This window comes from Ambystoma mexicanum, chromosome 1q (genome assembly GCF_040938575.1).
Source record: "Ambystoma mexicanum isolate Mex_15411 chromosome 1q, UKY_AmexF1_1, whole genome shotgun sequence".
Classification (NCBI taxonomy): domain Eukaryota; kingdom Metazoa; phylum Chordata; class Amphibia; order Caudata; family Ambystomatidae; genus Ambystoma; species Ambystoma mexicanum.
In genome coordinates this window covers 1,386,503,181-1,386,527,600 of record NC_090922.1, presented here as the reverse complement: position 1 = coordinate 1,386,527,600, position 24,420 = coordinate 1,386,503,181, and the positions used below count along the sequence as shown (strand labels likewise).

At 45.5% G+C, this 24,420-nt stretch overlaps 1 protein-coding gene across 1 annotated transcript in view; it reads left to right on the top strand.

The window, feature by feature from the left end:
• Nucleotides 1-10,819: 10,819 nt before the first annotated feature.
• Nucleotides 10,820-24,420, top strand: part of CMPK1 (cytidine/uridine monophosphate kinase 1) — a 144,121-nt gene continuing 130,520 nt past the window's right edge. The window contains exon 1 of the mRNA XM_069642241.1: nt 10,820-11,124. Within this exon, the coding sequence (XP_069498342.1) occupies nt 10,981-11,124 (144 nt within the window). The 5' untranslated portion in view covers nt 10,820-10,980. The remainder of the gene's footprint in view (nt 11,125-24,420) is intronic.

Below are 24,420 nucleotides of genomic sequence, written 5' to 3'. Positions count from 1 at the left end.
CATATAGGGCGGCCATCTTGAAACACTTTTCTGTTCACCGAAATACCCAAGAGGCTCGCAAGGCAGCCTACAATTTGCAATGTGGGGAGGATCAGGCCCCACAATAATTTGTGCAGGAGTTGAAGTGTGCTTTTGCGCAGACTACCAAAAGGGTGCGTACTTATAGCAAAGAATTTGTTAACACTTTTTTCCATGCCTTGCCCAAATACATCATGACCCAGCTAGTGAGAGATTTTCAAGAGAAAAGGTCACTAGACTGGGTCATTGAATAGGCCACCCGAATCTATGAGGTGCAGAAGCCCATAGAAAATAAAAATAATGCTCAGAAAATCCCAAAAACGACCAGAACCCCTGCCACTGCTAAGGTGGCAGAGGTAAAGGTTGCCCCCATTTTGGATTTGGAGATGGGGGGGCCTAAAAACTTGCCTGCGCAACAATGATTCTAAGCCCAGAAGGCCCTCGGGCCAGTCACAGATAGGGAGTCAAGGAGGTAGTCCCACAAATGGGGTCCCTCACTCCCCTGACTATGTAAGTCCCCGCTACAAGGGAAACCAAATCTTCCCAACCCGGGGTACTACCAGAGAAGGGATAGCTACCCTTCCCGGGATCAGCCCAGAGGAGAAAACAGAACCCCGTATCAGCCTGAGTGAGTTTCACAGTTAGAGTGCCAGGTCCAAAATATGGCACAGGATCTGGGTCACACGCTGAGGGCTCAACAGAACCCTCAGATGAGCATGCCAGCGCAGAATGCCCCAAACTCTGGGCCTGGTGCTCCAGAAAAAAGAAGGGGGTAAGCACCCCGATAACCCAACGGTTCCCAGGGAGGAGGCACAAGGGGAAGGAGGGTGTAAAGCCTTGGAGGAACTTCCTTTCCCACTTGTAAACGGCCCCTGGAAACCCAGGAACCAGAAACAAAATCTCCTACCCCTGAAAGTCTGCCACCCAAGGAGCAGAGAGGAGGTAGGAGAAACAAAGGACCCAAACAGACCCAGTTTGTGGAGGAGGTACAGATCTTCCAATTTGAGGGAGAGGGATCCTCAGAGGATCCTGGGAAAAGGATCTTCTCCTTCAGAGATGGGGGAACTCCTCCCAAAGAAAAATGGGTCCCAAGGGATTCAAATCCAGCCTGGTAGATGTGGGGACTGAGCTAGCGCCGCCCATCATCTCATCCCAGTACCGACAGCATCAAAATCCCCTGGTTCAAACCCATTCTGGTGACTGCCTCCAAAAAGGGGGGGCGGCCCAGAACCAGAACCAGGGGAACCCACAACGTCTCCCATTTCCAGTTGCCAACTTTTTCTTGAAGATTCCCAGAACTCTCCACAGAGTTCTGCCCAAATCTCTTCTCTCGCAATGTCCAAAACTAAAAAATTGGCCCACCAGTTGTCCAGAAATGTGCATTATCTGTGCCCCATTGAGGAGAAGGAGGGAAGATACTATGCCCCGGTACAAGTACAGGGGCAGGGTACAATTTTGGCACTGGTGGACACTGGATCCCAAGCTACCCTTCTGTCCAGAAGGGCCTTTGATGAACTAAATGCAGGAAGGGGGGAGAATTCCTCTTTCCTCCCTTCCTGGACAACTTCAGAACTTTGACGTGAAGGAAATTCCCATTGAGGGGACTGCGAATTTGGACATTAAAATTGGGTGACACAAGGTGAAACACCTGGTCATAGTAGTGACTCCACAAGGCACCCCTTGTTCACTAGGAAATTACCTCCTGCGAAGGTTGTCACCCCTAATAGATTGCGTAAACAAGGTCCTCTGGACCCAGACTAGCAGACCAATAAAATTAAAACAGAGTGTCAACCATGTTAGTTTAAACGGCACATGCAACATGGTTGAACAAAAATCTGACCAAGTAGAATTTCACTTCCAGAACAACCAAATTCCAGACGTGACAGAAATGTCAATAGGACAACAGACAGGTGATGGGGGGTCCTTTCCATTTCTGAAAATCAACCTTCCTTCCAGTTTAAGGTGGTATTCCACGCTGGAAGGAAACACTCTGAAATTCTTTACTAATCCACAATCAGACATTTCCACTCCAATAGTCCAGAAAGATGTGAAATCAGCTCAGAGCCTGGCTGATGCTCAGCAAATTGGAGAGCAGTTGTTCATCCCTGTTCAGTTAAATGAAAGGAAGGACTCTGGTCTCGCCCGAGTGTGTGTGATCAACGGTAAGAGCTTCATGAGCGAAGCCATGTTTCGCCAACTCCCAAAAGATCCTGCCATTCCCACATTCAAACTGATAGACAAATGGGAAATGGACCTGGAAGCACCCATCTCCAAACATCTCCTGCCAAGCAGGTGTATGCTCAAAATCTCCATTTGCAACAAGAGCATAGTCCATAATTGTTGGGTCGTGTGAGACGTCACTGCCGCCTTTTACTTAGGCAGTGATATTCTCAATCGCTTTGCCATTAGTTTGGACCTAATAAACTTCAAAGCTTGGTCCCGATTAGCGGATAATCCCATGGGCTTTGATGATCCAGAAAAAGCATTTAGGTCAGCTCAATTGCTACCTTATGCAGTTGAAATTCAGATTAAAGAGGAAGTCACCACCCCAGAAAAGACCCGACAATTCTCCCTGGAAGTGAAAGTTAAAAGAGGACAAAAATTGAAAAACCCTGAAGCTCATATTCATATAAATGCTTCTCTCCAACAGCAAGGGTTGGGGGTAAACCCAACACCATTAGTCAACATAGAACATGACACCATTCCAATAGAGGTGGATAACAGCGACTTAAAGAGTATTACTCTAGCCGCAGGCCCCATTATTGGAATGGCGGTTGATGACCGACATTTCTCCATTGATTTAGGAAACAAACTGTTAGGACCAATCCCCAAGGACTGTTTTGACAGTGACAGTGATGACAATACAACCCCAGACAGGATCTTCACCCAGCATGGGCGGAACTTCCTAGTTTACACTTCCTTCCCTTATGGTCAGCAACATGTGACTTGTGACCTCAGGAGGGATGAGGTGATTTTCCAGGTCCATGAGGGCTGCCTCTCCCACCTGCAGCCACCATTCCAAATCAGCACTCTGACCAGGGACTTCTCCACCCAGTTGGAGGAGGCCGCTGAGATAGCGAAACCAGAAGTCTTTCCAGGCTTCAGGCAGATGGTTGAAGAGAGAGTCAACATAGCTGATGCCTGTGTGACTCTGGAGCAGAAGCAAAAGTTGAAACAAGTTTTCTTGGATTTTCAAGATCTGTTTGCGGTGGACTCATATGACTGTGGTCGCACCGACATCCACACAACAACAATTCCCACAAACCCTGGCATGACTCCAGTGTTTGTGAAGCAATATCGCTTGCCTCTCGCATCCATGGAGTCCCTTACTGAAATAATTAAGAACCTTGAGTCCCGGGGGATAATCCGCCCAGTACACAGCACCTTCAATAATCCGGTGCTGGGAATATTGAAGCCAAACGGCCAGTGGAGACTCTGCGCCGACCTTAGGGAGCTCAACAAACGGGTCCATACTTCTCGATGGCCTCTTCCCTACATTGACCAAGGGCTGGCCCAGATCCAGGGGTCACAGGTATTCACTGCAATAGACCTGACCAATGGATACTGGACTGTGCCTGTCAGTAGGGAGGACCAATACAAACTGGCTTTTACCTTTGGGGGCCAGCAGTACACATGGACCCGGACTCCCTTCGGATACCTCAACTTCGGCAATTAATTCAACATTTTCCTACACAAGGCCATGCCCGATCTGGGTGCAAGGGGTAACCTGGCTTATGTAGATGATGTCCTCATCAAAAGTTCATCTGTGGAGGAACACAGAGCGGAGATGCGTTATGTTCCTACCCAGTTGAGGGCCACCGGAGTAAAACTTTCCTTTCAGAAAGCACAGCGGTGTAGAACCCGTGTCAATTTCTTGGGGCATGAGATTACTCCTCGGGGTCTCTGTCCCCAGGAAAAGAAAGTGGAAGCACTTCAGAAACTGAAAGGCCCCACAACTCTGCGGGAACTAAGGAGCCTCCTTGGACTGACTAATTACAGCAGAAAGTTAATTGAGGGCTACGCAGAGATCACTAGACCCCTGATTCATCTCTTGAAAGGGGGGGTCAAGTGGGAGTGGGGTCCAGAATAATCCGAGGCAGTAAGACAGCTCAAATGAAGCCTCTCACAAGCGCCCTGCCTAGCTTACCCTATCAGAAACAAGGATTTTTTCTTGGAGACAGGGTTCTCTAATACATGCTTGACTTCAGTATTATATCAAAAGCATGACAAGGACAATAAAGTAATCTCCTATGCGAGCACAACTTTATCCTCTGTGGAGGAAAAATTCAACGATTGTGAGAAGGCACTCCGGGCAACAGTGTGGGCATTGAAGAATTACCACCTGTTTATCCAGCGGGAACACATCATAGTGGAGACTCCACACCAGCCTCTGCAATATCTCCAAAGTGGCAGAATCCGGGCCGGAAATGTAAGTAATTCCTGAATTACTTCCTGGATTCTGTCAATGCAAGGCTTTCCTGTGGAGGTCAGATATGGCCAAAACAAGAAGAGTCCCATCGCGCAAGGTCTGGCTGACTTGCATGATTGTGCCAGAGAAAACTGTCTCTAGGACGAAAGTCTAAAAGTCAAGGACAACATGGAGGCATACCTTAATTCCCCACACCAAGTCTTTGAAGAAGACAAGTGTGAGGGAATGCCCACTGTCTATGTGGATGGATGCTCTTACCATGTTGACAACAATGGGGAAAAATAACTTGTGGCCGGCGTAGGGAATGCATGGGTGAATGAGTCCCCACAACCCTCCGCTGGGTACAAGAGTGGTCCCTGAAGTAGTCAGGTGGCAGAGTTGATGGCTGTGCATCAAGCCATCCTCACTGGTGTCCCACATCAACTCCACGAACTGGTCATAATCACAATTCAGATTATGTACGGAACGGGTTCGAGAAGCACCTGGTTAATTGGAAAACCAGAGGCATGTTATGTGCTAATAACAAACCCTTGAAACATGGGAAGTTAATCCAAAATATTGATGATCTGGTCTCCTCGAATGGTATGACCATCTACTGGAAAAAAATCAAGGGTCATTTCAAAGTAGAGGGACCAGACAAAACTGGAAATGATTCAGCTCATCCGCTGGCCAAAACCAGAGCCATCCAAGGGAATCTAATAGAGATTGAGTCCCTGTTGGGGGAAATCCAGGTGACTGCTATCACTAGGTCCCAGACAAATGCTCACAATGATCTTTCAACTGCACAATGGAGTAAGGAGACCCCAGATGCTGATTTGATTACGGCTCAGAAAGGGGATCCAATAATTGGTAAGTTTTACCAACACATTGAGGACCCTGAGAACTTTCCCCTGACGGATACCGATTACATTGGGAAAGAGGACCTCAGAGTGTTGATAAAATGTCCAAAAATGTTCTGTATCCAAGACGGTTTGTTGGTAAGGAAACCCCAAGCTGGCCATGATCAGTAGGTGGTCCGTACCTCCTTCCGAAGCCTGATGTTAAGTCACGCCCATGATGCGGCCACCGCCGGTCATAGGGGGTTTCATACAACACTTGAGATCTTAAGAGAGGTTGAATACTGGCCACACTTCAACCAATACTTGAAGGGGTGTCTTGTGTGTGCACAATTTCCGCCAACATCCCTCACACACCGTGCGCCTCTCCAAAAGAGGGGGATGACACTCCCATGGTCAGATTTGCAAGTCGACTTCATAGGCCCCGTGATTCGCTCCTCTTGGGGGAATAAGTACATGTGGACGGTGACATGCTTATTTACTAAATGGGTGGAATGTCTCCCGGCCCCAAACTGCAAGGCAGAAACAGCAGCTGCCCTGATGATAAACCACATCTTTTCGCGTTTTGGTCTACCCCAAAGGATTGAGTCAGACAGAGGTAGCCATTTCACTAGCGAAGTAATGACAAAGATGTGGGACATACTGGGGTTGAAAGGAAGCTACATAGTGCTTACCGGCCAGGCTCTTCTGGTGCAGTAGAATGTTACAAAAAAACCATTGTGAGCATCTTAAAAAAGTTTGTGGCAGATTCTGGGCCAAGTTGGGATATACGATTACCTCTTGTCCTAAAGGCCATCAGATCTACCCCTTCATCTGCAACTAAAATGTCACCGTTTGAGTTGATGACTGGACGCAGGATGGTGCTTCCCCAGCATTTGCTTTACAGGACCCAAGAGCACACATTGATCAATGCCTCCACAACTCATGAGTATGTTGAAAATTTAAGGAAACACCTTCAACATGCTTTTGCCTATGCTCAGCGAAACCTAGAAAGATCAGCCGATAGCATGAAGACTCACTATGATTTGAAGACTACTAGGAAAGAATACAATGTGGGAGAACGGGTCTATCTATACAATTTCCAAAGGAACCAGGCCAAACAGCAGAACTTTCTGCCTACATGGAAGGGACCTTTTGAAATTGTAGACAAGATCTCATCAGTCGCCTACAAGATCCGCATCCCCAAAGGCAGTTTGGCAGAAGGGGAAGACAAGTGGGTCCATATTAATCACCTAAAGTGTTGCCATCCCAGGCACACTCTGCAGCAACTGGAGGAGTCCTCTGCAATCCCAGAGGAAGACGTTCCAGATTAATAAATTTCCAACCCTAAAATATCCCACATATAGTCTCTAAAATACAATTATAAGAATGCAAATGCCTCCTGATTGATAAAATGTATATGTTCACCCCACCACATTAATAGTGGTGGGGAAATGTTTACGAATATGTTTCTGCCGCTTTTTGCTTTTGTCATCCTAGGAGAGATAAACCATGGAGACTGACCAAGGAGGACGACCCAGGGACCGGCCCCGAGGGGCCCAGGGTACCGCCCAATACTCCAAGTCAGAACCGGTTGGGAGAACCAGATGATCCAGCACTGAGGTGAAGAAGCAGATGACCCTCTTCACGTGGATCAAAACATCCTTTGCACCCGAATCCCCCTCGACTCGAAATCAAAGCGTAGTCGGGCGGGGGGACTTCTCAGGTAGATTGACCCATGTTCGAGTTATTATGCTGCAACATTTGGTGCTGTGGGCTTAGAAAATCCAAGATGGCTGAAAAGCCCACATTTGTGCCAGAATCCAGGAAAACCGCACAGTTTTTGCACACACCAAAATGGCCGCCTGACCTGCCACCCACCAGTGCGAGCATGATGGGCCAGAAACGCCATGAGTGAAACGTGGTGCAAAAGGAAAAACAGCAGTGCTGGTTAGCTCAAAAAGCGCTTTGAAATCACCTTTGTTTCTCTGAATGCAAGCTCAAAATGCCTATTTCAAACATTGCAAGATATTCAAAAATCTTACTGAACACCAGCAGACGTCTGGTAGAATGAAGTCTTGTGTGCATACAAAGTCTGGAAAGATGAAGAGCCTAAAATAATGTTCATAACAAAACTGGCTGAGCTGGGTATGTCAGCAGCTTAAGTGAAATTGGATTTAAAGCCACTAAAATCGAAATGTTTAAAATAAATGAGTGACCTACTTTTGAGTGTCACATAGGTCGCAACTGTTTAAATGTCACAGTTTTGAACTGTTTTTGAATCAGCGTTCTAGCTGCATGTGTAAAAATTCTAAGTTTGATTTGAATGAAGAAAAATTGGAACAAAAGTGACATTTGGCTGAAGCCTGGCTTAAAGGGATGGAATTATGCCGGCAACTACCCCCGACAGGAGTTGAAACTTGCCCAGCAACTGCATTCACAGGCCTGGCCTGCCTTCTGCTGCCCCCACCAAAAGGAGATTACACCTCTGTGATTGAATCAGGGGAGGGGTTCCTGGGACTGCAGGGAAACAGAACAATGAACTTCCCTTGGCTCAAAGCAATTGCTAAAGCAGGAGGTTGTAAATGGCTTCCTCTTGGAAGGAACTGGGAGGGCCACTGCCTCTGTGAGCCAGCTGAGCTTGGAGGCAGGGACGAACAAGAAATTCCCCCATGTGCTTTGGGACTTAACCACACCCATCTGGGCCAGAGCATAATTTTGAAAAGAAGGATAATTCATAATACAAAATTGTCAAAATTATATAAATAATATCATTATTCCTGTGATTTTTCTGTGCACATTTTAAGAGGTGTTAGGACTCTGTGGTATGTACTGGGGGTTAGTAGCGGAAAATAGGGTATTACTCCAAATGTCTGTATGTTTAAAATCTGACACTTCATCATCTGATCCCCATATTCCTTGCGCACATTTGTGTAAATTCTGGAAAAATGCAGATATTGTGTTCTGGATGAAAAGGGCAGAATTCTGTCAGAAGTGGACACAACATTTTACAAAGACAGGGATCGGATAGTTTGGCGCTACAGAAAATATGTTAACTGGACATATAATATTAGAAAAATTGTACATAGATAAATATGCATTTGAATCAAAAATAGATTTGTGTGAAAAGTGACAAGGGGAGAATTCTCTGACCCATAAACATACCTCATCACAATGACACTCCATTTCCTTCCCCCAATCAAGGGAGAGAGGAGAATTTGGCCAATGATAAGTTGTGAGGGGCAGGCTTAGTTATGCCCACGCACACACCCATTTTGGTGATGCAATTTCTGCTATAAGTAAGGATGGCAAGCCTTAGTGGGAGAACTTCCAGATTCACTCATCACCTGAACATTGGCAGGACACTCTGCACAAGAAAACCAGACTCCAGATTCCAGAACTTTGGAGCAGAGGGCCTACTGCAAGCTGAACTCTTCTCAGCTGGCCTTCCAATCTTGCAAACTGATTTTACCCCAGACTTCCAAGGGGTACATCAGAATAAAACAGCCGGGCTGTGCTGTTTCTGCTTCTGGCTAGAACTCTGTGCCAGAACCAGACCCAGAAAGCAGAGCTGTATCCAGAACCCGTCAAACCCAGACCGCTGTGCAGTGCCGATAGCAGACCAGACCAGACCGCTGTGCAGTGCCGATAGCAGACCAGACCAGACCTCTGTACAGTGCCAGACCCAGACCAAAGGCCACGCTGTGAGCAGAACCAGTGGAAGAGACCGTCCCGTGGTCTTTCCCCTTCTGTAATGGCTTGGCAGGCGAAGAACGATGGTCTGGAGGGTTGCCCCGAGCAATGCCAGTGGTTAAGATTCAGTCTAAACCTTTCAGCCATCACCTCTTTGTTTTTGCTTTCTCCTTTGACAAGATCATTACACATTTCCGGGCATGACCAAACACGCCCCTGTTAAAGAGGCTGCCCATTAGAGTGGACAAGGTCACATGTTTTGAAAGTTCAATAACAGATGATCGGCAAAAAGACTTTAAACAGTTGTTACTTGTAGTTTTCACTTTGCTGAGTTATTGTATTTGTTTTTAATGATGCTTCTCGAACAGTAAAGTGATGAGACAGTATAATCCTTTTCCTCCTGTCTTTAATAGAATTATGACTTTCTATAATGTATGTATGGAAAATCTGAATTCTGACGTTGTGTGGGGCTCCATAATATGGCCTTTAATCATGCAGGATTGCGGGAAGGTCTTTGCACATTTTTTAATGTGCAAAATCTTTGTAAGCGGGCAATGGGCAGGGGGGCGGGCAGGTAACTCACACAACTGACTCTCCAGCCCACTGTGAAAAGTTGGGATCCATTACAGAGGACGGAGGGTCATTCTTGTCTTATTTCCAGTGTTGCCAGGTGCGCTTATTATAAGCGACTTTGGGCTTGTTTTTGCTCAAAGTCGCTTATAATATTTGGAGGTTGCTTGTCGCGGTTTTTGTCCGCTTGTTGGTCCATCTGTGTGCGTGTAATTGGGCTTGTTTATATTGCAGTTAAGCCCATTACACGTTGCATCCTGCTGGCAGCACTTGACGGCAATTGCTGCTTTGCCTTGCTCTCGGGTGACCCCTGTATTTTGCATATGCTTAGGTGTTTGCCACTGATGGGATCGTTACTGCCCACCAGGTGGCGCATCAACGTCAAATGCCTAAACATTTGCAAAAAGAACACACACTTTAAATGTTTTGTCATGCAGACAGACACACTGACATGTAAAGAAGGGGATTGTTATAGTTTAGCAGGAGTCACTCTATAGCAATATTATCTTGGTGATATCCCTAGTGCTGACGCATTATCCACTAAAATCCTTTATTTATTTATTTTTTTAAAACTTTTTTTGCAAGACTGGGTTAGAGGGTTATTGGAATCTATATATAACATTTTCTCAGAGAGATGTATTCAGGATGGCATTGTTTCTTTTCAGATTCCAATTGGCCATGTTACAATGTATTTCAGGCCCATATTATTTTGCAATTTGGGACTTCTAGTCACCATGCAATAAAATACTGTTGTTCTAACACACAATGTCAGTGTTCTGTCTATCTATGTTTTTCTTATTGTGTTATGTTTATTACTTTTGAGACCTTTCCACAACTTTTGAGGCGCACGCTTGTTTTTTTCGGCTTCTTTGGATGGGAGTCAGCTTGTTTTGGGCTTGTTTTGGAATGGCACTCAGCTTATTTTTTCTTTCCGACCTGGCAACACTGCTTATTTCTACGAAACTTGTATTTCTTGTCTCAAAGACCTTCTTCGCTCAGTTCCACGTGGCTAATGGTATATTGCTAGTGTACGTGTGTGGCACACATAACGCTGAATCTAGAGCACTTATTGGGTAAACGTCTTCAAACAAATATATTTCCAGAAACTACCGAACAACATGTCAGTGTGACCGATTTCCATTAAAATTAATAACCAAAATGAACAGCACCGGCAGAGACGCTTTTGCAATAGAGCGCATAGGCCGCCATTCTAAGATGGCGCCGAGTGTGGCGGTGGATACGGCCTCACTGTTAGTCTCTTTTCTATGTTTACTCCTGATCTTCTTGCCGGCTTTCTCCTCCCACCCACTACTGTTTTTCCCTCCTACCTCGGTTTCCAAGTTGCAACTCGCCTGTGTAGCTACTGCCTGTGTAGCTACCCTGCCAGCAAGGCTGCTTCCCCGTCACCGCCCTGGGTGTGCCCTGCCCTTTGCCACTTCCTTAGTTCCTGGCTGCATGCTGTACCGTGTCCTCGGCTCGTTCCCACGCATTCCCACCGCGCTCCGTTCTCTTCTCAGTTCTGCAATGAAGCCACTGGTAGTGTTCGTGCTGGGCGGGCCCGGGGCCGGAAAAGGGACCCAATGCGAGAAGATCGTGGAGGTGAGAGAGGTTATTGAATCCCCTCCATCCCTGCCTGCGCTGCTGCCCAGCAGAGGTGGCAGTCCGCCTATGCACATCGCGCATCCCTCTCATTTTTTACCATTTGTCCAACCACCATTTATCTCCTACATCAGACCTACCTGTCGTTCTGAACCCCTTTAAATTGGAAACCAGTGTATTTCTGTAATCTCGATGCACGCACACGACCCTTCCCGGATAGGTTAGTTGGGGCCCCTATTTTCTTCTCGGACAGCCTGCTCTGCGTGTGGCCCTTTAACATTTGTGTGCAATTCATTCTTTAGTCGCTGCGTGGCCCTAGCAAATGTCATCGATACCAGGAGATGCCGTGGGCCTCCGTCCATAGTGCTTTCTGCCATGTCGCAATCCACGCTGCCTTTCTACCCATTTTCTATCAAATTATGCTTCAATTTGTTCAGAATCTTTCTATATATATGCACCCGTGTATTGTGCGCAGACCCTCCAAATGGACCGATGTTGCGTTTACAGTGCCTGCTTGCATGGGACGTTTGGATGGTTCAACCCTATAATGAGCTTTCCACAATGTGTGGGCTGGCATGATTGTGAAGCTCTTAACAGACCGATGTGCTTTAACGTGTGTGTGTGTGTGTGTGTGTATATATATATATATATTTATTTAAACAAAACAGACTGGAATTCAGTCTTGGGCGCAACGGCACTCCGATTGTAATTGTTTTGAAAAACTTCATTAGTCCTCATAAATCCACACGCAGTCTGTGTTTTCTGTACAGCCAGAAAGTCCTTTTATTAGTAAAAAAAAAACGTATGAGGACAAGGAAGGCAGCAGCAGCATGCAAGAAAGAACGACGCGTTTCACCCTACTCGGGCTTCGATATATATTTTTAGTATTGCAAGTCTGTGTTTCTATTGTGGGTATACGTTTCCTCGTTTGTCGTTCGTTTGCAAAGTAATTACAACTCTATGGCCCTTGTAGGATTGGGGATTGAAGGCAAAACTTTTCTATTCTACCTTTTGTTGGCGCCCTTATGGTGGATCAATATGGTGTGTTTCTAGGTCTGGAAAAGATCCGGGGCTACAACCAAAAAACCCGGGGCTATGTATAATTAAAATACAAAGCAAATCTCCAAGTCATTTAATTAGAGATGTGACCTTTTTGGTTCAGTTTTCTCTCTCTGCACACCCAGCAATTTATTGTTTTACTTAATCCCTTAAATTTTGGTGTCCTCGAATTAAAATTTCATGCCTACTTAGTTGCCCGCTATTTTAGAGTGCGTGTTACTACACAAACCAGATCTTCAAAAGGATTTGTTTTGAATTCTAAAACTCTTGGTAGACATGTTGCATAAATCTTCAATAGATTTTCCAGATTAGTAATTGTCTCCTCAGCATGTTTTTTGTTAATTTATACAGTATGGTGTCTACATACGTTTTCACGCCACCAGGGCGTTTCCGCGTTTTCCATGTTACCTTTTCGTTCTCGACCATTCATAGTAGTGTACTTTTTGTTGCTGGGCTCTTGTTATGACCTTACCTTCATGAATTGCTCCTTCTAACATGTCTTTGAGCATTATCTTTTTCGGTGGCCAACCCTTACTTGCTACTTCCCATTATTTACAGTGTGGGGGAAGTCCATACACTACTACTGTACTCCTTGCCATCTTAAGCTTTTACCTGGGCCCTTTTGCACCATCAGGCCAGGGTCATCTTTTGTTTTTACCGGGGGCATGTTCCGCTCTTGGTCTTTAACTGGCCCTTGTTTACTTACTTTTTTGTCTGTTTACTACCCGATCTCTGGACCCTCAGGTATTTCATTGTCATGAGTCTGGGACCTTTAATGTTCCAAGTGCTCCAACATTCACTTGTAATGTATTGGCCAAGAATAACTGCATAATACCAATTGTGTGTGTGTGTGTGTGTGGTTTTTATGTGCTGGGATAATGAGCCTGTAGTGCTGCATAGGGATTTCATATGGAGTTCCTTGGCCAACGAGTGGTGGTGGACTATCTCTGCCACGTTTGTAGACTTTGAGTTAGAGACCACAGCCTGAGCCAATTGTAAATGTCCAGGTTTTGACACAGCAGAAAGGCCATGGCTGTCAGCTATCGTGATGAGTCACCGGTTGCACGGATTACAAAATAACCCGCCTTCTTTTGAAGGGTATTATTACTTCCTTCTAATCTGACTTTCTAGCGGATGTTTGCTTCCTTGTTCGTATGTATGTGCTGCTGAAGCTATACTCCTCAGACAAAGGCAACCCATCCAGCCCCTCGTCTCTTAGGTCTACGTATGCGCTTGGTAGTGCTCTGTGTAGCGTGAGCTTATGGGTGCAGGGTCTTCAGGGCTGGAAAAACAAACCAGAGGAGAGAAAACGGAACAGCTGCTCCAGACAAGATTATGTGGGAGGAAATGTTAAAACGGCAATGTTTTTCTAATAAATATTTCTTTGCACCTAGGTATTCATGCGCATCAATAGATACATTTATGCCTCCTCGATTCAGCAAGTAAATTGTACTAGTTTCTTCATGTGGCACTACTGGTCTAAACATAAACATCTGCCTACTGAACCCTCCCAGCATTTGACACAGCCAAGACTATATGGCTTTCTGGAAAGCACTCAAAACATGGCATTTCCCCTATATCAAGGAATCGCTTTGGGCCACTTGACCCACCACCAATGGCCAGAATTGGCTGGCACAGCATCAAGACAGGAAGGTAGGAACAGTTGGGGCTCGGAAGCCGGCTCCAGTGACCAGTCCATTTCAACGCTAGAATAATGCCGACCATACCACCCCTAAACCTTGCTACAATCTCATGCCCAGAACTCCAAACCCAAGATATAACACTCATGCTCTTGCGCTATGACTGGGCTCGCTCAGGGTCTTCGACCAATACCCTTCCTTCAAGTGAGTCCTACTAACACTTCAGTTCTTCACCTGGACTGAACTTGATCATTATCTTCCTGAGTATGCACTTTATATCAGTCCAGGCGATGACAACCTCTGTCAATTTTATTTGTAAATCGATACGGAGAACTACACAACCAGAGCGCAATTGCACTTATCTTCTAAACACCACAATCAGGCCTGCTCTTGCTAACCTGTGTCAGTTTCACTCATCTGGGAATAAATGCAGAGCTACAATTTCTGGAACCTAACGGCACTTGGGTTCAAACATTACGACTGGGCCAGATGATGTCATCGATCGGGCATACAAGGTGGTCTTTGATCAAGCCAGGTTACCCATATCAGCCCAGAAATGGATGCAATGAACTCCTTCGCCCGGGGCGCAGTCACCTGCAGATAGGCAATACTCCCTTCGATCTGATGAGCTCTTGAGCACTCACAGCTTCCGGAAGGTACAATAATGTGTTACAATTCTACGAAGAAAATGCCCAACCAGCTGCCTCAAACTATTACCCGGGGCCTGGAAAATGGGCCCACCAGCACTTATAACCGAGCTTCTGAAACAAACTGACTCTGTTCCACCTCATGGGAAGAGGCTCTGAAGCAGGCGAAGAATCAGACAGAGAATTTCTCTCAGAGAACCAATGCTCTTCTAGAATAGAAACTGTCAGCTTAGCGAACACTGGAAGAAAATCAGCAACAGGGGTCACTGTCATGATCTCTGCTTCCAAAAGGTCAGGGTTTTCCCAACTCCCTTGGAAGCAGATCCATAACCCAGGTTCCGAGTGCCAACCAGTCCCAATTGGGACCTTTTGGACCCAGTCCTGGCGCCAGTGGCACCAGGCTCATAAATATGCCCAGTCCCAGCGCTGGAAGCGCCGGGCTCATAATGCTTGGGTGGACTTACCTGCAGCAGACCATGCTGCTTACTTGCCTGCCAGTTGAGCCTCTGATCCTCTTCTGTTTGGAACTACTTTTCCTGTTGGGTGGGGCTGGAGCCACTCCCTAGATTTAGAACACTGGAACTCTTCTGGAAGGCAGGAACTCTTTTCTTACCAGGAACTCTTTTCTTACTTAGGCGTGGCTGTGGAAGGAGACATCTAAGCACTACAGGAGGCTATTTAAACCACACCCGGTGGATGAATCTTGCTTTGCGTTATTCTGCACCCTCTGCAGCAGGACGCTCATCGTGTCTTCTGCATCCAGTCCTGGGCCTAAGGAAAAAGGCTTACCATCCTGAATCCAGTCTTCAGCAACACCTATAAAGACAAGAAAGAACAGGTTAGCATTCCGGCATCTGAAAGGCAAAGGCTTACCATCCTGAATCCAGTCTTCAGCAACACCTATAAAGACAAGAAAGAACAGGTTAGCATTCCGGCATCGGAAAGGCAAAGGCTTACCTACTCTTCGTGCGCTCCAGAGGTCTTCATACTGCATTCCGGCATCCGAAAGACAAAAGCTTACCAACTCTTCGCACGCTCCGGAGGCCTTCGCCGCTGCATCCGCATCTGAAAGACAAAACAAGGTGCGTTTAAAGACATTGGGGAACTTTAATACTCACGTGCCATTACTCCTTTCCACATCTAATCCAGTGGGTATTCCGGCACCCTGCAGCCGCTCCGAACTCGTACCTGCAAAATAAAAAGACAGTTAGAGCGCATCGTGAAGCAGGCAACAAGCGCTTACTCACGTGCTTCCAGGCGCTTCTATTCATCACACGGGCTCCATCTTCAACTCACTTCAGCCCGTCATCCGCCATCGCCGGAACCCTGCAAAACAAGAGACATCATTACTAAAGACTTTAAAAAAACATTTGAATGACTCGAAACGTACCGTTCGTGCAGTAAACGACGGACAGCAGTCCTCTGAAGTCAAGAGGCCTGCGCTACCTATCCAGTGAAGAAACTGGCTACAGCACCCTGCCCCGAGGCAGATGGAGAGCTCGGCATTCACTTACCTAAGACATCTTACTCTACACGTCAGGCATACAGTGCACAGAGGTCCAGCCCAAAGAGCCAACCGGGTGCTACACATCACCTTTGAAGATACGGTAGTCGCCCAGTCAAGACCGGCGCCTCTGCGAGAATCAGGTGAGCGTTACAGTCACCAAACAATCCGTGCACACTCGCACATACCACCATGCTCACTCTCTCCTCTACAGCAACAATCTAATGCGGCTATACCCCTTTGGCATAGCAGCACACATACCTACTCACCTACATGACGCCTCAACAGTTTTTAGAACGCAGCTAATGCCCACAAAAGAAATTGGCATTGCTGCATACATAATATCATACAAGCACCACCACTGCCAGAATGCAGACCCGAGGTCAACGGCCTTGCTGCACACATTCTACTGAGCTCACAAAGCCACTGCAAATAAACACAGCACTGAGTGCACCCAAGCACTTTATTATACCCTTCTCTCTCCACTGACCTGGAATACGGTCCCTGGAGGCATTCAATCCACAGCACTTTGAGATCCTACCAATGGTATATGAGGTGCTATATAAATGCACAATAACATCTCCATAGAGCTCTGCGGGTGAAGGCAAGTGCACAACTAAGTGTCTGCTTCCGATTTCCTTTTTAAAAAAAATCTATTTTGGGAGCATATTTACTCACTATTTTTCTTCTTTGGGAGTGTTTGCTTATTTTAGGGAGCAAAAGTGTCTGATACACCCCTTATGTTGGGCTGTGCCTAGAGGTCTACTGAAAGCAAATTGGCCCAGGAAATTCTGGTGCCACTCCAATCCCTGGAGCGCTTCCTCTGCCTTGTGCATTCAATCTTGGCTTTCCATACCCAACTTCGACTTGCAAAGACGTTGAGAATGCGAGGAGATGCTGCTCCCAGCGGCCCCCCCGAACCCCAGTAGCTCAACATTGCCCCAAATGCAGATCCAGGCTGCCGCATGAGAGCGGGCCCAGCGAGATCGCCTGGCCCAGCTCTGCGTCTCCTACTCACCAAGGACCCAGTACGTCCTCCTCACTCCCCTCATTCCAAGCCTGGGATGCACTGGGGGAACCAAGGGTCTCTTCACAGTGAGCATGGGATTGGGGGAGTGCAAGCCCGGAAAGGCCAACAAAAAGATTAGGACGTTATGGGGTTGCGTGCCCTCTGTATACCCGGAGCAAGTGCTTTATACCCAGCGCGTCAGCGGTGTGCAGGGTTCCATACATGAAAAAATCTATAGGGATTTTGGGATTGTAATGGGGGAAGGCTGAGCCTTAAGTATAGATTGTGCTGTGATAGAGTAGGGTTTGGTGTTATAGTAATTGGCACACGAGGATGCATGTCTGAATAGACTGATTTGTAAACTGAAGGAAAAGTGTATACCTGTCTCTTCTGGGTATTCGAGATGCACTTTAAAAAGCCCAGCAATGCCCCATGATCTGCAAAAAGTGATGAAAAGGGCATGGCGAATTTGAGCAGCATTACTGAACTGAAATCCCATTTAATGCTTTTTGCGCAGATTTCTGTGTTAGACATGCAGATTGCTGTCCAGTTGCCTCTGAACGGCGTCCTGGGACCCAACAACAAGAATACCTTGCAGGATAGTGAACAGGATACGAACTGAAGAATCAGGAAAATTCAAGGAGGACTTGGGATCCACACCCAATAACAAACTACGCGTTTACTTTTGTTATAGTCACAGCTCTTGGCAGGATGGTGAACCCCGCAGGCTGTGAGAATTATGGGAAATACTAGGGGATGGGAGACTATCTCCAGGTGTTTGTGGACATTGTAAAAGGAATTCAAGAGGGGGTCCTTCTCTTAACATTGTGAAGATGAAAGATGTGCCATATTGGAACTTAAATCCAAGGAACCTTTTTTGAGACTTTTGATTTGTATCCCTTAAGAAGAACATATAATTTTGAATCACCCAGAAGTGAACTTTTGGCTATCACGGTTCACTCCTTGCTTTTAGACTGACATTGTAATACACTTTTAATATTTGAGGCAAGAAAACCCCTCTCAGAACTAGGGTCAGCCAGTGTTTTCTTTTACTTTACTTCCAATAAAAGCGTATAGCCAGAAACATCCCTCCTGTGTGCCGATCTCCTCTTTCCACACCCTTTTCCCCGGTACCTCCATACTCTTAATGAGGCCCATTTACTTTTGTCATAAATATACTTTTTCATGCTTTTACTTAGTCTCCATCTTCACATTGTGAAGGTTGCAATGCATGTAGTTAACGTTAGCTTAGGTTTGGGGGTGAAGGTGTGGCTGAGGGTAGAATATGGGGTAAAAAAGAAGTGGTGGGGGTACAATGATAAAGTGAATAATAGGGGACGTTGCATCAGGAGAAGTAAAGGTATGGCAAAGTATACGTGATTAAGCTGATGCATGGGAACTCCCACTTTCACATCCAGCACAAAGGCCGTTATTGAGACATTCTGTTTTGGAGTATTTTCTAAAAGACTTCAAAGGTATCAATGTAAAAAGGTAACCGTGGCAGCACTCCTATCCTTGAGTGAATGTGTGTCTACACATGTAATGCATGTGATTAACAGCAGACTAAGATATTGTAAATTCCAAATGGTAGATAATGTGGCTTGTTAATCATATTTCACATGAAATGTGATTTTTTTTTTTTTTTTTTTTTTTTTTTTTTTTGCATATGTATGACAATCCCAATTGTCTAAGAAGGTTTGTTATTACTTGCCTTTTTTGTAGGGCTCCAGTCTAGGCGTCCGAGGTAACCCTGGATGGTATTGTGTGTCTGGGCTCTCGTAAGGACCGAGCACGAGCCAAATCGCTCACGATATGCACAACCCTTGGACTCTAAATGCTTGCTCTTACATAATTCACCAACTAAGCATATATTTCTGAGAAGGTTGGATAGGCGACCCCCCCCACCTTTCATGGAAGGGTCGAGCTTTGCATTTCTTTACAAATGTAAAGCACATTTAATTGGAATCTACGGGTCTTGTGTGTTGCATAGGCTTGAATCCATTTCTGCGAAGAAGCGCATATAACTGATCTCTAGTGTGTGCGGTTTAGTTGTTAAGTGTATCCGTGCGCACAGACAAGTGTAATTTGGGGCCTGAAAAGGGGATGTTCAATGTTGCTTTTGTGTTTGGGTAACCAAAATGATGGGTTCCTTTTGCCACACCCAAACGGACATATGTGAAGTCAGCCTCTGTGTGGCCAGTAGAGCGGTCTGTTATTTTCTGTTCTGTAATTCCGAGTTTGATGGCGGTCTGCTCTGTCATCTGTGCATTTCTGGTGGTTTTGGCATAGGAACTTCACTGCAGTGCTAACGTCTCTTATTACAGCTGAAGAAACCACATTCAGAATGTAATCTCAATAAGGAATCCCCTTTAAAAAATGCAATCTAATGGAAAAATAGCCTTGCTTAATGGTGTCTTGGATTCAGAACTGAAAAAGTGCCTAAATTGATATTGGCTGCAAAAAGCGAATGTGATGTTTGATATGGCCCCCCCTATGGAGATGCCAGTGCAGAATTTGGGCATTGTGTAGGCTGCAATGACCATTTGACATGCTGTCTTCGAAGTAGTACTAAATCATAGAAATATTCATGAGTGAACTGCATGTTGCAATATGCTCTAATGGTACAACAAAGTTGGCACACAATGTTGTAAAGCTCACGCATGTTACAAGGTTGATCCTTGTACACTGGCCTGTTAAAGTTTGTGGACAATCGGTTGGTGATTTTGTTTGTTTTTTTTTCCCAATATTTTTTGTTGCTGTTGTACTTTAAGTAGTTGCTGAAATGCTACTTGGTGCTTGCTGCAATACTTTTTCAGAGGGCTAGCCATTCGAGTGAAGAACAGTCTCTAAAATATGGGGTCTGTTGGTCATATTCGAAGTAGCAGGTTGCACATTTGTGAGATATATATTTAATTTGTGTAATTTAAGATTGTTGTTCTTTGAAGGTCTACTAATGGATTAGGGGATTTTGGCATTTAGGCCCTGAGCTTAATAAATGCACTAGTTCTCTTGAGGCAAGATGCCTTTGAGAGCGCTCTGATGGATATGGGTGTTTGTAGGTGTCTAATGTTACCGGTTATGTGCTACTAGTTCGGTGAAAGGTTCCTGCCCAGGCTAAGGGATGATGGACCTAGGGTTGTGTAGGGAGGATCCCAGTCACCCCCAATACGCCCCCTCCATGGGTCAGGGTCCAGGTACAAACCCCATTAATGCTGGCCCTTTAAACCACCTACAAGAGTCAGTGAGTAAGGAAGGCCCAACAACTCGGCATTTGGCCGCATACCTTTTGCGCCAAACAAACCCCCCCCCCTCTTTTTCTAAAACACCATTATGGGGACACTTTTTAAAAAAAAATAAAAAAAAAAAATTGGTGAATCTGAGCAGCCCCGATGCAACGTAGCGTATGCTGAGTGCAGAAGCACTGTCCTGCACATACTTCTGTACACTTAGTGGCTTCTTGTGACCTCACTGGTGCAGGCTTTGGGAATTGGCAGAAATGTCCCCTATGACCTGCGGAGCAAGATTGTTAAAGGTGCTTGCTCTGACGGAGCCATAAAAAGTATTCTACGAACAGCTACATCACTCGGGGAACAAAGGGGATTAAGACATGCACCCCAATACTCACTAGTATTGATCAAATAACTGGTTTCATGGAGGGATTCTGCCACTTCCTGCAGACCATGTTTATGAAGTCGAAGATGGAGACCGGCTGTTTAAAGGCTTGTGCTGCCTTTCTAGGTAATTTAGCGTGCACAGCCGCACCGATTCAGTACAACCAATTTCACTCCCTCGCAACAGTTCCTTGTCACAGGCGCAGAGAGTTTGGCCCAGGACGAGGGGAGCTACAGGGCTTTGTGCACCTGCGGTTCTCAGGCGGTATGCATGTTTAAAGAAGGAGCTACTGGTGAGATTTTGGAGACAGACCGCAGGAGTGGCCTGGGAGAATAGAGCATGCTGGAGAGGAGGAGGAGGAGGAGTTTAGAGAGAAAGGGGAAGTTGGAAGTGAGGATGGAAGCGAGTTAAGGGGTGGGGGGTAATTAAGGAGGTGGTTTGTGAATCTCAGAAGCTGGCGATGCAGACAAATGAGGTTCGTGGTAACCAGGAGGAGGTGGTTAACAGCAGCATGATGCAGTAAAGAGGTTGGTTAAGATCAAGAAGAGGTGATGTAGGCAGACGAGGCATAGGTTGGGGAATAGCCAAAGCAGGTGGTTGGAGGAGACCAGACAACCAGTGGAATCCAGGAGGAATTGGTAGGAGCAGGTGCAAGTCTGGAGTAGAGGATGGTTTGAGACAGCTGGTTGCTCTCAAGGCAGGTTGTAGGAGAGAGGCCCTGAATCAAGATCTGAATATGTGGTTTCCAATTAATGTGTGTGTGCTGCTTCCTATCTGTGTTTATGAGCATACAGCTTTCAATCCGTTTGCTTCCAGATCTACAGATTTTGGGCTGGAGAAAGATTCTTCGGTAAAAGGTACAATATTAAGGCACCTGAGCTGGGTGGTCTCTGACAGCCCTTTAAGACAAGATACCCTGGAGATGGATAGGGATGCAGATTTTAGTCCTACATCAATAATCAAGAAGACACATAGTTTGGCAAAGTTCGTCTATTTTAATGTCCAGTATCTAAAACGGAGTACAACGAACATCAACAATTGCTCGAGCCTCTGGCTCTACCTACTTCGTAAAAAAACAGGGCTTTTATACCCACAATTGGTCATCATTGACGTTTTTACTGCGTCCTTACAAGCGTCATCCTACGTGGCAAACTACAAAAACCTAATGGAGGGTGTGATTGGGTCTAAGTGAAATTCTAAGTATAAACTCTATATCTGTATGGAGTAACGAAAGAAGGTGGTAGGATAATTAACATCAGGTGGGGGCAACTAAGCCCTCCCCTTAAAATGGCCACTATGAACGTTGCTAAATGTAAGACGTCCCACTCGCTACACAAGCTATAGGACCCCAAACTATGTGGTCCCCTACAATTGGTTGGCTCCTAACCCCTGTCAGTACTTTCCCACCTACGTCTAGCAGCACGCAGCCTGAACGACTAGGTGCGGGTGAGCTCGTTTTAGCACCAGCTTCCCACCAATTAGCATATCATCCATTACTTCAATGGTCCAGTGTCAATTGGTGTTTGAAGTTGTGTACTGTGCTCTGAGAATTTTTAGGCAGTGTGGGCACCAGCCGGCCTCGTGCGTAGGTGCGACCATCTTGCCTGTCCAACTTCCCTTTACCATGTGACTGGACACCATGAAATCGAGCTTTTTGTGTATTTTTCATATATTTTTTTTTTTCAATAGTCCTCTGACGGGTCTTGTTTTTGATCCCTCTGTTCTTTGACGTTTATTGTATCCAATATTCAGCCAATTCCAGTTTGAGACCTTTGCTTTCTTGGCTCGGTCAACTCCTTAGCTTTTATTGTGTTTTTTTTTAATTCAATTGCTTTTCTTAACTGCAACACTAAAATGAGGCCTTCTTGCTTTGTTCAGTACTACTTATATGCGTAGTGGAAACCACCATCCTTTACTTGCTGCTGTCTAACTATTCAAAAGCATGTGGATAACTTAAAATGATTGCTTTGGTGATTGTTTCATTGCATCTGTACACGTTTAAACTACCCGAGTATGTCACTTATCTTTAATGCTTTCTTGATGGTTCATAAATCGTCTGCATCCTCTGGTCTTTTATCTCTTCTATGGGTGTCGCTTTTGTATGACGTCACCATTCATCTTTGCCTTTTTAGTTTCTCTTTTTCAGGAATCTCGTTCAAATGGCCATCATATTGTCTTGTATGCAGGTATGGTTTCCTTAATGGGTACTTTACCTCCCATATTCTCTTAGGTAAAGGTATTTTTATGGGTACTGCACAGAGTACACACTCTTCTCTTTGCTGGTTTAACTGTTCAGTATACGTCACATACTTTGGTTCATACTTTTCAGGTACTGTAGGCGGGGCAGTTGGAGTCGGGGTACTTGGCTCCTCCCTACCCATGCTAATTCCTATTGATAATCCCACCCATTCCTGCCCATCTCAGATCTCTTTGGACTCTTTGTTCTTCCATGGAGGAAGCCATCTTGGATTACTGTCTCTAAGGAAGCTCTCTGGAAACAAGCCGAAATTAGCGGCCATTTTAGGAAAGATACCGTGCATCTTCCAAATAAAATGATACACTGAATCATGCAAGTATATCTTTTTTTAAGTAATTTACTGTACTTTCAACAGCAGTAATTCTATCCTTTGTGTTTCATTTTTTATTTATTTTAATATAGCTAGGGCTGTTGCTTGTATTTTTTTTAAAATCAGTTTTATGTATCAATGTCTTACAACACAAAATTGGCAACGTTGTGATTGTTATGTAATGCTTGAACACTTACTGGCTCAATGATTTCTTCTGTTAGCTGAGAAGGGTCATGCGTATGCTTGCCCCGCATGGTTCTGCAATCCGACTGGTTGTACTCTGCTTCACACACACATTGTCTGGCTCACCTCACCGCTGTTTGTCCTTCGATGCAATCCATTTCCGTTTTTTTCCTGCCCTGCCGCTAAGAAACTTGGAATGAGAAATGGAACCCCACAGTGCTCACGTCAGAGGCTCTCAGGGTCTTTAGCCTGGAGATCCTCTGTGATGTGAGCACTGTCCTTTCTGTGTTTGTGGAACTTTGCTTGCATTCAGCATTTCTAGCACCATGCTGATGGCATGCGCTGCGTTGCTGACAGCGGGGAGCTAGAAATCCGAGTGCGAACAAAATCCCACGAACACACAGAGGACAATGCTCATGGATTTTGAGCACGGTCTTCTCCGTGTTTGTGAGATTTTGTACACATCACATTGTAAACTGAAATGACTTTTAAAAAATAAAAATATATGTATTCACTTGTTGGGCACCAATACAGCAAGTAAATGTTACAAATCACACACAGGGCAAAGGGAGGCAACAAGCGAGTGACTCGTTAAAAAACACAATATTAAATGCAGTATAGTTAAAAGGAGAAAGGACGAACCTACTATGCCTTGTGAGCATTCAGAACGTGCAAGTGCAGCAAGGTAGGTGGGGGGGGGGGGGGAGTGGGAGTGCTGGAGTGTCCATGGAGCCTCATTGGGTATAAATGCAAAATCCAAAGGGGAGAGAGTGCCGGGGCAAGTGCTGAGGTTATATCAATACTTAATGTGAATCAAAAATAGTATGACAGTAACTTTGTTTTCCGTATTTGTTGGAAAGGAAGGATACAAGTATATGAATTCAAAATGAGGTCAGCCTGAAAAAATCTTGTATGCATTAAGCAGCTTTTCAGTCAAGTCATAAAGACGCACAGAAATGTGTGGCAATGCTCTGTTAGTAAACATTATGGCCCTGACTTGAGAAAACATTTCAATGGGAAACTCGATGTCAATTCTTCCAGAATAAATTACCTGCTTATGGAAGTGCCTTCTTAC